The sequence below is a fragment of the Dendropsophus ebraccatus genome, chromosome 5 (genome assembly GCF_027789765.1).
Source record: "Dendropsophus ebraccatus isolate aDenEbr1 chromosome 5, aDenEbr1.pat, whole genome shotgun sequence".
Classification (NCBI taxonomy): Eukaryota; Metazoa; Chordata; class Amphibia; order Anura; family Hylidae; genus Dendropsophus; species Dendropsophus ebraccatus.
In genome coordinates, this window is record NC_091458.1 from 143,529,972 (window position 1) to 143,543,794 (window position 13,823).

The 13,823-nt window shown below is 44.2% G+C and overlaps 1 protein-coding gene across 5 annotated transcripts in view; it reads right to left on the reverse strand.

Moving 5' to 3' along the window:
- The window catches only part of LOC138793157 (bromodomain and PHD finger-containing protein 3-like), a 99,427-nt gene that overhangs the window by 73,899 nt on the left and 11,705 nt on the right, over positions 1-13,823 (reverse strand). For all 5 annotated transcript variants that reach the window (XM_069971514.1, XM_069971512.1, XM_069971510.1 and 2 more), the window contains one exon: positions 1,404-1,560. In XM_069971514.1, the coding sequence (XP_069827615.1) occupies positions 1,404-1,560 (157 nt within the window). The remainder of the gene's footprint in view (positions 1-1,403; positions 1,561-13,823) is intronic.

Sequence of the window (13,823 nt, forward strand, 5' to 3'; positions counted from 1 at the left end):
GGCCATCTAAAAGGGGAACTACACAGAGGGGCCATCTATGAAGGGGACTAGGGGTATCTATAAGGGGAACTACACAGAGGGGTCATCTAAAAGGACTACACAGAGGGGACCATATACTGTACGGCAGTGATAGGGAACCTTGGCTCTCCAGCTATTGCAAAACTACAGCTTTATTTTTGACTGTCCACACATGATGGGAGTTGTAGTTTTGCAGAAGCTGGAGAGCCGAGATTCCCTACCCCTGATATAGGTGATGCACAGAGGGTGTCATCTACTATAAATGGATTACACACAGGGGGATCTCTGCTATAGTAGATGCACATGGGGCCATCTATATGGAGGACTGAACAAGGGGCAATCTATAAGCTGTCTACACAGAGCCTAATTTGTCTGTCTGGCAGATTCTGTGGATTAGTGGCTCGGAGAAGTTCTTATAATGGCCCAGGGCAGACGAAGAAGAAAATGAAAAGGAAACAACTCTCATGAGAGAAGACGTCCCCTGTGAGTCACTTAATATAACTGCAGTGTAATTTATATGGTGTACAGAACCTGTGTAGAGCTGGGTGTGTTGATGGCATAGTGGGTTGGTCGAGGAGGGGGGGGGGGGGCCCAATCAAAAGTTTGCTATGGAGCCCAGCCATTTCTAGTTACGCCCCTACCGTTATTGGTGGTGACCGGCTCACATGACTAGAGAAAATGAAATAAAAAAAACAGACTAGTCACTCACACACTCCCTGGATGCTGCTGGTCTCCAGGCGTGCACTTCTTATAAGTGCAAACACATGTCCTGGGATGGCGCTGAAGTGCAGAAAATCCTCAGGGGTCAAATGGAAGATCGAAGGATGCCCTGAGTGATGTACTGCACTAGTGTGCCACTTCACTGGGTGTATGATGATGTGGGAGGGTTGGAAGGTCATGGGCCACCAGGATCCTCAAGCACCCGCCAAAACCGCTCACATTATATTCCACCCTTGGTGGTACATGTCAAACTAATTATCCACATAAATGGCAGGTGCCAAGAATCACATCAGCTAAGTCAGAATGTTTTAAGAAGTGGGACACATGGGGACAGATTTATCAAACACAAATGCAGTTTGTGTTGAGCTGCATAAGTCCCAACTCTCCTGATCAGTTATGCGGCCAGACTCCATGATCAATCGCTGTATGATTCAAGCAGCATTTTTCTGCTCTCAGCCAGGGACCCCACATATCCTTTTACATTAGATATGCTGGAAACAGACTTTGATTTTTTTCAGCAGCTAAGGACAACCTGATTAGCCAATGTAATAAGGCCCTAAGACTGGTATCAAAGTAACTGTGAATATGCTTTTCAGTAGAGCAGAAAACATACACCTCATTATCTAACAGTAAGAGCATCATATTTATAGAATTCAGTGACTCACCTGTCCGACACCTCTTTGGGACTGCATATGTGTGTGAAGTCTTCGAATAAGTGGAGCCCCATTCCTAGACTGACGTTTCAGTAGCCAATAACTATGTAGATTTTGCAAAAATTGGGTCTTTTTCTGCAAGTAAACTCCACTAGAAATCTTAACCAACCTGTAAAAAAAGCAAGCATTTTAAACAATGACAATTTCCAAAATAAATCTTAGTGAAATATATTAAAGTGTCACTGTTCTTCTTAAAACTTTTAAAATCTAAGTTAACAGGGGATGTGAAACAAAGGCTGTTTCCTTGCTATCATAATAATTAAAATAAAGCTTTACTTGAATGTCAGGATCAGTCTGCTGAGGCTTTTTAGTCTTGTGCTGGTTACAAAAAAAAACAACAACAACAAAAAAAAAAAAAAACACACAACGCAGAAAGTCCCAACAGTACACAGTGTCAAAGCTCAATGCGCCCATCAATCACATTACTGCCTTCTCTGTAAGCGTGGATGACCGGGTATTCCTGCATTTAGGCTCTTTTTTTCAACCAGCACAAGACTAAAAAGCTTCAGGAGACTGGACCTGGATACAAGTAAGTATAGCTTTGTGATATAGCAGCTTTCAGGAGACTGGACCTGGATACAGTAAGTATAGCTTTGCTGTATAGCTGCCTTCAGGAGAACCTGTGTATATATAGATCATAGAAAGCTATGTAGATATAGAAAGATGTGTATACATAGATTTATTTAGTTTTTTTTCACCTTATAAAAATGGAAAAGGAATGAGAGAGTGTCACATACAACCCAGAATAGTACCAATGAAAATGTCAACCTGTCTCACAAAACTATTTTGGCACCCTAAAGCCTCTGCTATTGCCATTTGTAAAAAAAATAAATACAAAAATTCCACCTCACTTTGGCATTCATTTCTATGAAACACTTAAAGGGTTAAAAAAAGAGAAAAAAAAAACAGCTTTACATGTCATTTGGATTACTGTGAGGTATCCAGTTTTTCAAGTTGAGGATTTATGGGTGCTTCTAACATTTAGGCCCCCTTAAATGCACTTCTGAACTGAGCTAGTCCCTAAAAAAAATTGATTTTGAAATTTTTCTGAAAATTTAGGACTAAGGAATTATGGGGAGAAGGGATATGCAAAATAGGTTGAATTCCAGGGCGAAATTAGCATAATTCTGGGGTGGAATCCCACCAGCCTCCGTGTCATAATGACAGTTTTATGGGAGGCTCGTGCTCCTTACAAGGAGTTTTGAAAAATTAAAAAATTGCTGCAGAATTTCTAAGCTCATATTATAAGACATATTGTTAATGTACATTAATAACTCATTTATGTGGCATGACTATCTTTTGTACAATAAATACTAAAACCAAAAGGTGTTTTATAAGGATAAAATAAGACAATTACCAAATAAAGAGCCCACAAAAAAATTAAGCAAAGAAAAAAAATGTATTACAAACAATGAAATAATACCAGACCAGTACTTTACGCACAGTAAAGTAAAAAACAAAAACAAAAAAACGGTAGTCACGGCTCTGATGGTGGTTGTGGTCCTCTTTTGTAGATAGTAAGCCTTTTCCTGGCGAGTTTTGATCTCCTGGTTCATATTCTCTAAGCACTTCTCTGCTGAAGCCTCACCCAACAGAACAATGTATTGCCTAGGCCTCACCAGACTGACCAAGAGGATGCCAGGGCCTCACCATCTGTGGTGGTAGTTTATGCAAAAATAAAAACTATTGCTGCTCAGTCTACCCTTAAATTGTCTCCTAAACTCTGTATAACATAAAAATAAGCATAAAATTAGTCAATACTAGTCAACATTAGTCAAAGAAAGGACTGTGAACCTTATAGTAATTTTTGTACAAAACGGCTTTACCTCACCAGAAACTAGGGGGCGCCTCACAATTTGAGAAGCACTGGTCAAGTACAATTACAGTAAGAAAGAAATGAAATGCTGCGTTAGGAACGGCCTGTTTGTCAGCTGGTGGCTTTGAAATCTGTGCCACTCCTTCTCGGGTACCGGGAAAAGCGGAATCCAGTCCTGGGAAACTTTTCTGAAGTGCTTTGCTTCATTCCTACTGTAAATTCGCTCATCCCTACTTAGCACCCTAGAGCAGGCTTGTCAGGCAGAAGGCTTTGAAGTTTGTGCCACTCCTCCCTGGGTGCCGGGAAAAGCTGCATCCAGTCCTGGGAAACTTCTCAGTTTCCCAGAACTGGATCCAGCTTTTCTCAGCACCCGGAGCGGCACAGACTTGACAAGCTGCTGGCTGATGCGAACAATGTGCTTTGCTTCATTCCTACTGGAAGGGTAGTATCACATGTATCGTATCAGATTTGATGGTGCGGATCCGCAACAGATTTGATCTAAACTGAACACAGCATCAAATCTGCACCATAAAATGTGCTGAGGATCCTGTATGTCTGAACGCACACTAAATTTGTTCATCCCTAGTGCCAAGCTTTTATTTACAACTTCCTGATTCTTTGCTTACTATAAATTATTGTGCATTAGGTTGTTTATAGTATTCACCACTGCAAGCTTCCATAATTGCTTTATTTACATAATTGGAGGGGGATTTCATGGGAGTCCCTTTTATTCTTTACTGTGTGTAAGGTACTGGTCTTGTAATGTTGCATTGTTTGTAATACATTTTTGCATCATTTCTTGTGGGCTTTTTATTTGGTAATTAGGTTTAATAAAAATGTACATTTTATCCCTATAAAAAAATTTATTTGATTTTTGTATTTATGATGTTTGCAGAGGATTATCATTCATTTCTCTAAAATCTTTTATACAAGCAGAGATTAAAAAAAAAATCCAATTGTTTACAAAATTTTAGATTTTTGCACAAAAAAAGTATACTTACTCATCCCCGTGTCCTGCAGTGCTGTTTCCAGGTCTTGCGGACAGCCGCCAGCCTCCTGCAGCTACTCCAGCTGCAACGTCACATATCCGGCTGATGGACTGCCTGTTCAGCCAATCAGTGACTGGCTGAGCGGGCAATCCATCAGCAGAGCTATGACATTGCAGATGGAGGAGCTGGGTATGTGACGTACATACTGCAAAGAGCTGGCAACTGTCAAAAAGGACTGGTAAGTATACTCTGTTCATTATTTTCCTGCAAACCCCCCCCCCCCCCCCCAAGCTTGCCTTAAATTTTTTCGTTTCACAGGACTTTTCTTTTAAAGCAACTCTGCACCCACAATCTGACCCCCCCCCCCCCCCCCCACCAAACCGCTTGTACCTTCGGATAGCTGCTTTTAATCCAAGATCTGTCCTGGGGTCCGTTTGGCAGTTGATGCAGTTATTGTCCTAAAAAACTACTTTTAAACTTGCAGCCCATGCCCAATGGGCGTGGCCTAGATTGTGTATGCATTAGGCTGGCACAACCTCTCTGTCCCTCCTCCCCACCCTCTTCATCATTAGGAATGCTCCAGGCAGATTGTCTCCTATTCCCCACCTGTGTCAGCCCGGCACATGGGCTGAATCGTAAAAGGGAATCTGTCAGCACCTGGGCTGGTCCTGAGGTGCTGACAGTGCAGTGAAGGTGCATGTCCGTTAATGTGTGGGCTACCTTTCTTTTAGCATTTGGTGCAGTAGTTTTTCTTTTATTCTTGTCTGTAACTTGTAGTGGTGAGGAGTTCATGCCTCACCACTGCTTTCTCCTCCCTCTTTGCTGCCCGGCCTCCTGCTTCCTGATGACGTTGCTGGCAAGGGCAGCGCGCCGGCTTGCCAGTATGCGCATGCGCCCTGTATATCTTGTGCATGCATAAAACCCCAGCACAGATCTTGGCTTAAAAGCAGCTATCTGAAGGTACAAGTGGTTTGGGGGGTCAGATCGTGCGTACAGAGTCGCTTTAAGGGGTGAATATGGCGCCTCTTGCCACCAAAATCTAAGATCTTTACTTTTCATTTATATAATTTTGAGATACATGGAATCTTTTGATCATTTGTTATACTATGTTTTCTGAAACGTGCAGTGACTAGAGATGAGCGAATTTGCCGAAGTTCGGGTTCGTATGAACCTGAACTATGGCTTCTGATTCCCACTGTCTGCAACCTCCGTAAACAGGGTGGATACAGCCTTACGCTTTTCCAGGCGGTCCTTACGCTGTATTCACCCTGTTTATGGAGGCTGCAGACAGCGGGAATCAGAAGCCAATAGTTCAGGTTCATACGAACGCAAACTTCAGCAAATTCGCTTATCTCTAGTGGTGACCTAAAAACAGCAACTTGATTGGTTTGGGATTTTTTTGTATGTGTTTACACAGTTTATTATGCAGGATAAAAAAAGTTTTATTTTAGCAGATCAAACATTTTGGCACACATTGATATCAATTCATGTTTTTTTTTTTTATATAGTTAAGCTTTTTTTTGGTTTAAAAAAGGGTAAAAGTGGGTGTCTGTAACCTCTTTATGACCAAAGGTCATTGATGCATGGATATACAGGTCACACGGGTGTTCTTCCTCGCTTCTAAGAGGCTTAAAAGGGCAATTCCAGCTGAAACTTTTTTTCTGGCGATTAAAACACATTACAAAGTTCTATAACTTTGTAATTTGTTTTAATTGCCTTTCTGCCCCACCTCAAAGGAGCTGAAGACCCAGGATGAAAACAAGGGGTTGGGGGGCAGGATATTCAAAGGATGATGAACCCAGGAGTAATGTTTATTGGTTTTACAGGTGTCGGAGCGGTCCTTTAATGCTTTAATTTTTCCACCTAGAGCTGGTTGTGGACTAATTTGCACCATGAACTATAGATTTTATTGGTATCATACTACTGTAATAAAATGTTTGCTCCCTTTTTTTCCTTGGGGAGAGGCTTTTAGATCCCTATAAATATAGATTGCTGCATTATAGCGGCTGCCTGTAATTATGCCCAGCCCCCAGGAAACTAATGTTTGCAGGGTTGCTTACACTGTAGCAGTCACCACAGACATTAACCCCTTCCCCCAATATGACGTCCAGGGACGTCATGAAAAGCAGTGCCAGAATGCATCATGACGTCCCTGGACGTCATGCCTTTTCTGCCTCCCCCCGCTCTCCCTATCTGAGATCGGGCAGCGGGAGGAGGCTGTGTAACACAGTCTCCTCCCGCTGCCACTGCCCGGAGGGGAGCCGTGCTCCCCCCCAGGCAGTTAACCCCATAGACGCCGCGGTCGTTGCGACCGCTGCGTCTATGGGGAGATCTGATGCCTCCGGCTGATCAGGGCGGCATGAGGAGGCTACGGACATTGCCTCCTCCTGCCACCTCTGCTGATCTCCTCCCCCAGCCTCTATCCTTCCTGCTCTGACCCGGTGCTGCTCCCCCCGCCCCAGTCCAGCTCCCTCTCCAGCTTCCTCTCCGTGCTGCAGCTCCCCCCGCCTCGATCCTGCTCCCTCCCCTTGCGATCCGCCCCCCCCCCTCCTCCCCATGCGATCCGGCCCCCCCCCCCTCCTCCCCATGCGAACCGGCCCCCCCCCCCCTCCTCCCCATGCGATCCGGCCCCCTCCCCTCCTCCCCATGCGATCCGGCCCCCTCCCCTCCTCCCCATGCGATCCGGCCCCCCTCCCCTCCTCCCCATGCGATCCGGCCCCCTCCCCTCTCCATCCATGAGATCAGCCCCCCCCCCTGCCCCCACCTCCCCCGATCCGGCTTCCCATTCATTCACTTTTTCCTCCCCCCCCCCCCCTGCTCCGGCTCCCCCGTTCCCCGTCCCCCCCAGCTCCCTCCCTCTCCCTCCCCTGGCTCACCCCTGCCCGGATCCGGCTCTAGCTCCCTCCCCGTACTCAGCTTTGAATGAGCTGTCAGCTGTAAAGCTGACAGCTCATTCACTATATCATGCATTACAGCACACATCATGTGCTGTAATGCATGATATATATATATCTGCAAAAGTAAACACACACAAATACATTAATTAATCAATTAATTACAAATTAATTAAATAAATACATAAATAGTTAAAATAAATAAATAAATATACACATTCACCAACCCTACCTTTATAAACGACCCCCTATAAATAAGATACACATATTTGGTATCGCCGCGTCCGTAATGACCCCCTCTATTAAAGGGGTTGTCCGGCGAAAAAAAATTATTCACAGAATAACACACATTACAAAGTTATACAACTTTGTAATGTATGTTATGTCTGTGAATGGCCCCCTTCCCCGTGTCCCACCACCCCCACCCGTGTACCCGGAAGTGTGGTGCATTATACTCACCGCATGTCGTGTCGTCCACGGTCTCCGATCGTCAGCAGTGACGTCTTCTTCGTGAGCTTGGCGGATCTTCCCGAGTGCCGGCCACCCTCTGCAGCGTCATCCGAAGCTCAGCCGCGATTGGCTGAGCATAACTGTGCTCAGCCAATCGCGGCTGAGCGGCTGATGACGTGGCCGCGTCATCAGCCGCTCAGCCGCGATTGGCTGAGCACAGTTATGCTCAGCCAATCGCGGCTGAGCTTCGGATGACGCTGCAGAGGGCGGCCGGCACTCGGGAAGATCCGCCAAGCTCCCGAAGAAGACGTCACTGCTGACGATCGGAGACCGTGGTCGGCACGCGACAGGTAATGTATAGCGCACCACACTTCCGGGTACACGGGTGGGGGTGGTGGGACACGGGGAAGGGGGCCATTCACAGACATAACATACATTACAAAGTTGTATAACTTTGTAATGTGTGTTATTCTGTGAATAATTTTTTTTCGCCGGACAACCCCTTTAACCTGTACATTAAATATACCACCCGATGAACACCATTAACCCCTTCACGTCAGCAATCTGTATATATGTGTTCCTATTGCACATGCCCCGTGCAGTAGGAATGTACATATACGTTCCTGTTACTGACGGGGGTTTGTGATGAGAACGGGATCGCTGCAGGGACAGCGATCCCACTCTCATCTGAGTGAAGCACCGGAGATAATGAGAATCAGCTGCAATCCCGCAGCTGACCCCCATTAACCCCTTAGTGACCGCCGAAACGGCGGTCACTAACGTGCCGATGCAGTCGCTGCATTTCATCTCCCCCCACCGTGAATCCACGGTGGGGGGAGATGAAATAAGTAAAATCAGACCCCAGATCAGCCCCCCTAGTGCCCCGATCACTAACCCCCCTCCCCGCGGCGGCCATCAGATCCAAGATGGCCGCTGCCATCACTGTGAACAGACTGTCTGTTCACAGTGATCTAAAGTAAAAATGAATGAAAGCCCCATGCTCTCCGCCACCGGAGGTAGCGGAGAGCATGGGGCAGTGATCGCTTGTACCATGTGCTCCAGGCACTTTTTATCCCCTGTCACCATGAATGATTGGTGACAGGGGATAAAAAGTGATAGCGTCCCCCCCCACAACCAGCCAAGCTCTGAAAATTTAAAGTGACAGAGACCAATTTGGTCTCTGTCACTAAACTATGATTACTGTGATAGAAAATATCACAGTAATCATAGTATTATAGTGAAAATGAATGTATAAAGTACAAAAAGTGACAAACATACCAAAAATAAAACACACTTTTTATTATAGTAATAATTGCAGTTTACTCCCAAATTACCCCTAACCCCCCCCAGATTACCCGTAACCACCGCACGTTGCCCGTAACCACCGCACGTTGCCAGTGACCCCCTCCAGATTGTCCGTAACCACCCCAGATTGTCTGTAACCACAGCAGGTTGTCCGTATCCACCCCACGTTGCCCGTAACCACCCCAGGTTGCCTCTAACCACCCCAGGTTGCCTCTAACCACCCCAGGTTGCCTCTAACCACCCCAGGTTGCCTCTAACCACCCCAGGTTGCCTCTAACCACCCCAGGTTGCCTCTAACCACCCCAGGTTGCCTCTAACCACCCCAGGTTGCCTTAACCACAGCAGGTTGGCCGTGACCACCCCATGTTGACCGTATCCACCCCAGAATACCCGTAACCACCCCAGATTAGCCGTAACCACCTCAGACTGTCCGTAACCACCTCCAGATTACCCGGAACCACCCCAGACTGCCCGTAACCACCTCTAGATAACCTTGAACCACCCCAGACTGTCCGTAACCACCCCACATTACCTGTAATCTAATTTTTTTTATTGTATTTTAGTAACTGCGCTATTCTAATAACTATTACTAGCTGCGGTTTTGCTCCAGCAAATTGGCACTCCTTCCCTTCTGAGCCCTGCTGTGTGCCCATACAGTGGTTTATGCCCACATATGGGGTACCGTTGTACTCAGGAGAACCTGCATTACAGATTTTGGGGTACATTTTTTCTCCTGTTCCTTGTGAAAATTAGAAATTTCAAACTAAACCAACATATTATTGGAAAAATTCAAGTTTTTCATTTTTACTGGCCAATTTTGAATACTTTACTCTAATACCTGTGGGGCCAAAATGCTCATCCTACCCCAAGACAAATTCTTTGAGGGGTGTACTTTCCAAAATGGGGTGACTTTAGGGGGGGTTCTATTCTGCTGACACTACAGGGGCGCTGCAAACGCACCTGGCGCTCAGAAACTACTTCAGCAAAATCTGAACTGAAAAAGCTAATTGGCGCTCCCTTCCTTCTGAGCCCGGCTGTGTGCCCATACAGTGGTTTATGCCCACATATGGGGTACCATTGTACTCAGGAGAACCTGCGTTACAAATTTTGGGGTGCGGATTCTCTCATGTTTCTTGTGAAATTGAGAAATTTCAAACTAAACGAACATATTATTGGAAAAATTAGAGTTTTTCATTTTTACTGTCTAATTTTAAATACTTTCCTCTAATACCTGTGGGGTCAAAATGGTCACCACACCCCAAGATGAATTCTTTGAGGGGTGCACTTTCCAAAATGGGGTGACTTTTGGGGGGGTTGTCTTCTGGGGACACTACAGGGGCGCTGCAAATGCACCTGGCGCTCAGAAACTTCTTCAGCAAAATCTGCATTAAAAAAGCTAATTGGCGCTCCTTTCCTTCTGAGCCCGGCTGTGTGCCTATACAGTGGTTTATGCCTACATATGGGGTACTGTTATATTAAGGAGAACCTGCTTTACAGATTTTGCGGTACTTTTTTTCTCTTGTTCCTCGTGAAATTGAGAAATTTCAAACTAAACAAACATATTATTGGAAAAATTCGTGTTTTTCATTTTTACTGTCTAATTTTGAATACTTTCCTCTAATACCTGTGGGGCCAAAATGCTCATCCTACCAAAAGATGAATTCTTTGAGGGGTGTACTTTAGAAAATGGGGTGACTTTTGGGGGGATTCTGTTCTGAGGACACTACAAGGGCTCTGCAAACACACCTGGCGCTCAGAAATTTCTTCAGCAAAATCTGCATTAAAAAAGCTAATTGGCACTCCTTCCCTTCTGAGTCCGGCTGTGTGCCCATACAGTGGTTTACGCCCACATATGGGGTACCATTGTATTCAGGAGAACCTGCGTTACAGATTTTGGCATGCTTTTTTTCTCATGTTCCTTTTGAAAATGAGAAACTTTAATCTAAACGTATATATTATTTGAAAATTTTCATTTTCGATTTTTTACGGCCTAATTGTGAATACTTTCCTCCAGCCCCTGTAGGGTTAAAATGCTCATTATACCCCTAGATTAATTCTTTAAGGTGTCTATTTTCCTAAATGGGGTTACTTATGGGGGTTTTCAGGATACCAGACTTCTAAATCCATTTAAAAAAAGAACTGGTCCCTAAAAAAATCAGTTTTGGAAACTTTCACAAAATGTGATAATTTGCTAATAAATTTCTAAGCCTCATAACACCCTAAAAAAGTAAAATATGTGTTCCAAATTATGCCAGAATAAAGAGGACATATCGGTAATGTGATTTATTAACTAATGTATATGCTAGGACTTCCTTTTTTAGAAGCAGAGAATTTCAGAAGTTCATAAAATGCAATATTTACTAATTTTTCATGATATTTTGATGTTTTTCACAAAAAACACACAAAGTAGTGACCAAATTTTGCCACTAATATAAAGTGTCATATGTGACGAAAAAACAATCTCAGAATCGCTAGCATACATTAAAGCATCACTGAGCTATAAGCACATAAAGTGAGACAGGTCAGATTTCGAAAAATGAGCTTGGTCATTAAGGACAAAACAGGCTGCGGAGGCAAGGGGGTAAAGGGAATCTGTCAGCTCCTGGGCCCTACCTGAGGTGCTGACAGTGTGCTGTAGCTGGCAGCCCCAGTGAGCATGGTGCCTTTTTGGTAATTTTCCGTGCAGCAGATTATGTACAATATTATGTCTCCTACTGAACTAAAGAGTCACAGAGCAGTTGTTCGTGCCACACTCTGGCATGCATCCTCCTCCCTCTTTATGAATAATCAATGTTGTCTGGCCTCCTGCTCGCTCAGCTGTCAGATTGCAGATCATTCCTTTGTAGGCAGTTTATGTCTGACACTTATGCTGGGTTTACATGTAGCAATAATTCGCCCGATCGTACGTTGAACGATTTCAAAGTAACGATTTTTCTTTTATAACGATCAGCGTTTAGACGAAACGATCTATTGTGCGGAAAAATCGTTTTGCGATCGCTTAAGCCTATCTCGCACATAGGTAAAATCGGTGAACAACTTGTACACAAAACAATCTGCAAATTTTTTAAGAACGACAATTTAAGAACATGTTGTAAGATCAAAATGAACGATTTCTCGCTCGTCGCTTGATCATTCGCTGTGTTTACACGTACCATTATCGTTTGAATTCGGTCGTTATCGTGCAAATTCCCACGATAATCGTTCCGTGTAAACGCAGCATTAGGTATAATTGAATCTCTTCTCTCTGTGTTGGAGCTGTGGTCTAGGGGTAACTTTAGACCTGCCAGAGGTTCATTCTCTGGTTCGAATCCCCTGATGGAAATTAAATAGATGTCTTTTTTTCTTATTATTGTATCATTTTTAAGGCTATGTTCACACACAGTATTTTTGCTCAGTATTTTGCAACCAAAACCATTGATTGAGATGTTCTCACACTGTTGAAATTGAGCGGATGGCTGTCATTTAATAGAAAATATTGGACGTTGTTTTAAAATAACAGTAATTACTTGCTATTTTATGGCAGCCAACCACTCAATTTCAACAGTGTTCCCAATTTGTTTTCAATGCACTTCTGGTTTTGGTTGCAAAATACTGAGCAAAAATACTGTAAGTGAACATAGCCTTAATGAGAAAAAAAGACATATACTGTATTTAATTTCCATCAGGGGATTCAAACCAGAGAATGAACTGCTGGCAGGTCTCTAGACAGGTGAGTTACCCCTAGACCACAGCTCCAACACATTATGGAGAAGAGATTCAATTATACCTGAGCGTTTCTTTCAAACTGCCTACAGAGGACTGATCTGCAATCTGACAGCTGAGCGAGCAGGAGGCCAGGCTGCATTGATTATTCATGAAGAGGGAGCAGGATGCATGACAGAGTGTGGCACGAACAACTGCTCTGTGACTCTTTAGTACAGTAGGAGACATAGGATTGTACATAATCCGCACGGAAAATTACCAAAAAGGTACCATGCTCACTGGGGGCTGCCAGCTACAGCACACTGTCAGCAGCTTAGGTAGGGCCCAGGAGCTGACAGATTCCCTTTAAACTCTTCAAACCAGAACTTTTATACACGTTCCTACTGAAAGGGGCATCTGCAGTAGAAACTTACATATAGCCTTATGGCTGACGTGAAGGGGTTAATTATAATGTGGGACATTATAACAAAAAGCACTTTTTGGCCAAAATAGACTGATATGCTATGTACAGGACAGCTCATCATTTACTGATCACAGGGGGCATGACATCCGGCAGCCACACTACAGTGTGCTGGAAGCTATTTGTCTCTGTTCACTGCGTAGCGGTGACACGTAACTGCATTACAGCTCCTGTTTACTTCAATGGGAGCTGACCTGCAGTTACACATCACAACCATTAAACAGTAAACAGAGAAACTGATTCTGCCCTGTGGACAGCAACCCGATTGTTACTGACTAATGAGCTATCCTGTGGGTAGCTTATTTGTCTATTCTGGCTGAAAAACCTCTTTGAAAGAGTTAAAAAAAAATTTTATTTTATTTTTAGTCCCCATGATGCTTATACAGTACTAAGGATATAATAGGAGAATTATAAAGGCAGCCACTTCTATAACCACCAATAGGCAGCCTGCAACTATGTTGTGTGGGAGCTCAATTGAGGACATGACCAATACTCGACCGTAAAGACATCACTTGGAAGTCCAGAAATTTGTACAGCATACCAGAGTCTTGCGAAAGCTGCCACCATAGGGGCATCCTTCCAGAGTTTTTCTTCCTAATATTGTGGAACATGATCTGTGATGCAAAGCATGAAGAATGCCATAGTGGACTGAAGTAAGGGAAGGGGCCTTCTATTCAAGAATTTCTTTTGTTGAAGCACCTGTGACCTGTTCTAAAGTCATCCACCAAATGATCCTCCGGTGGGACCAACATCTGC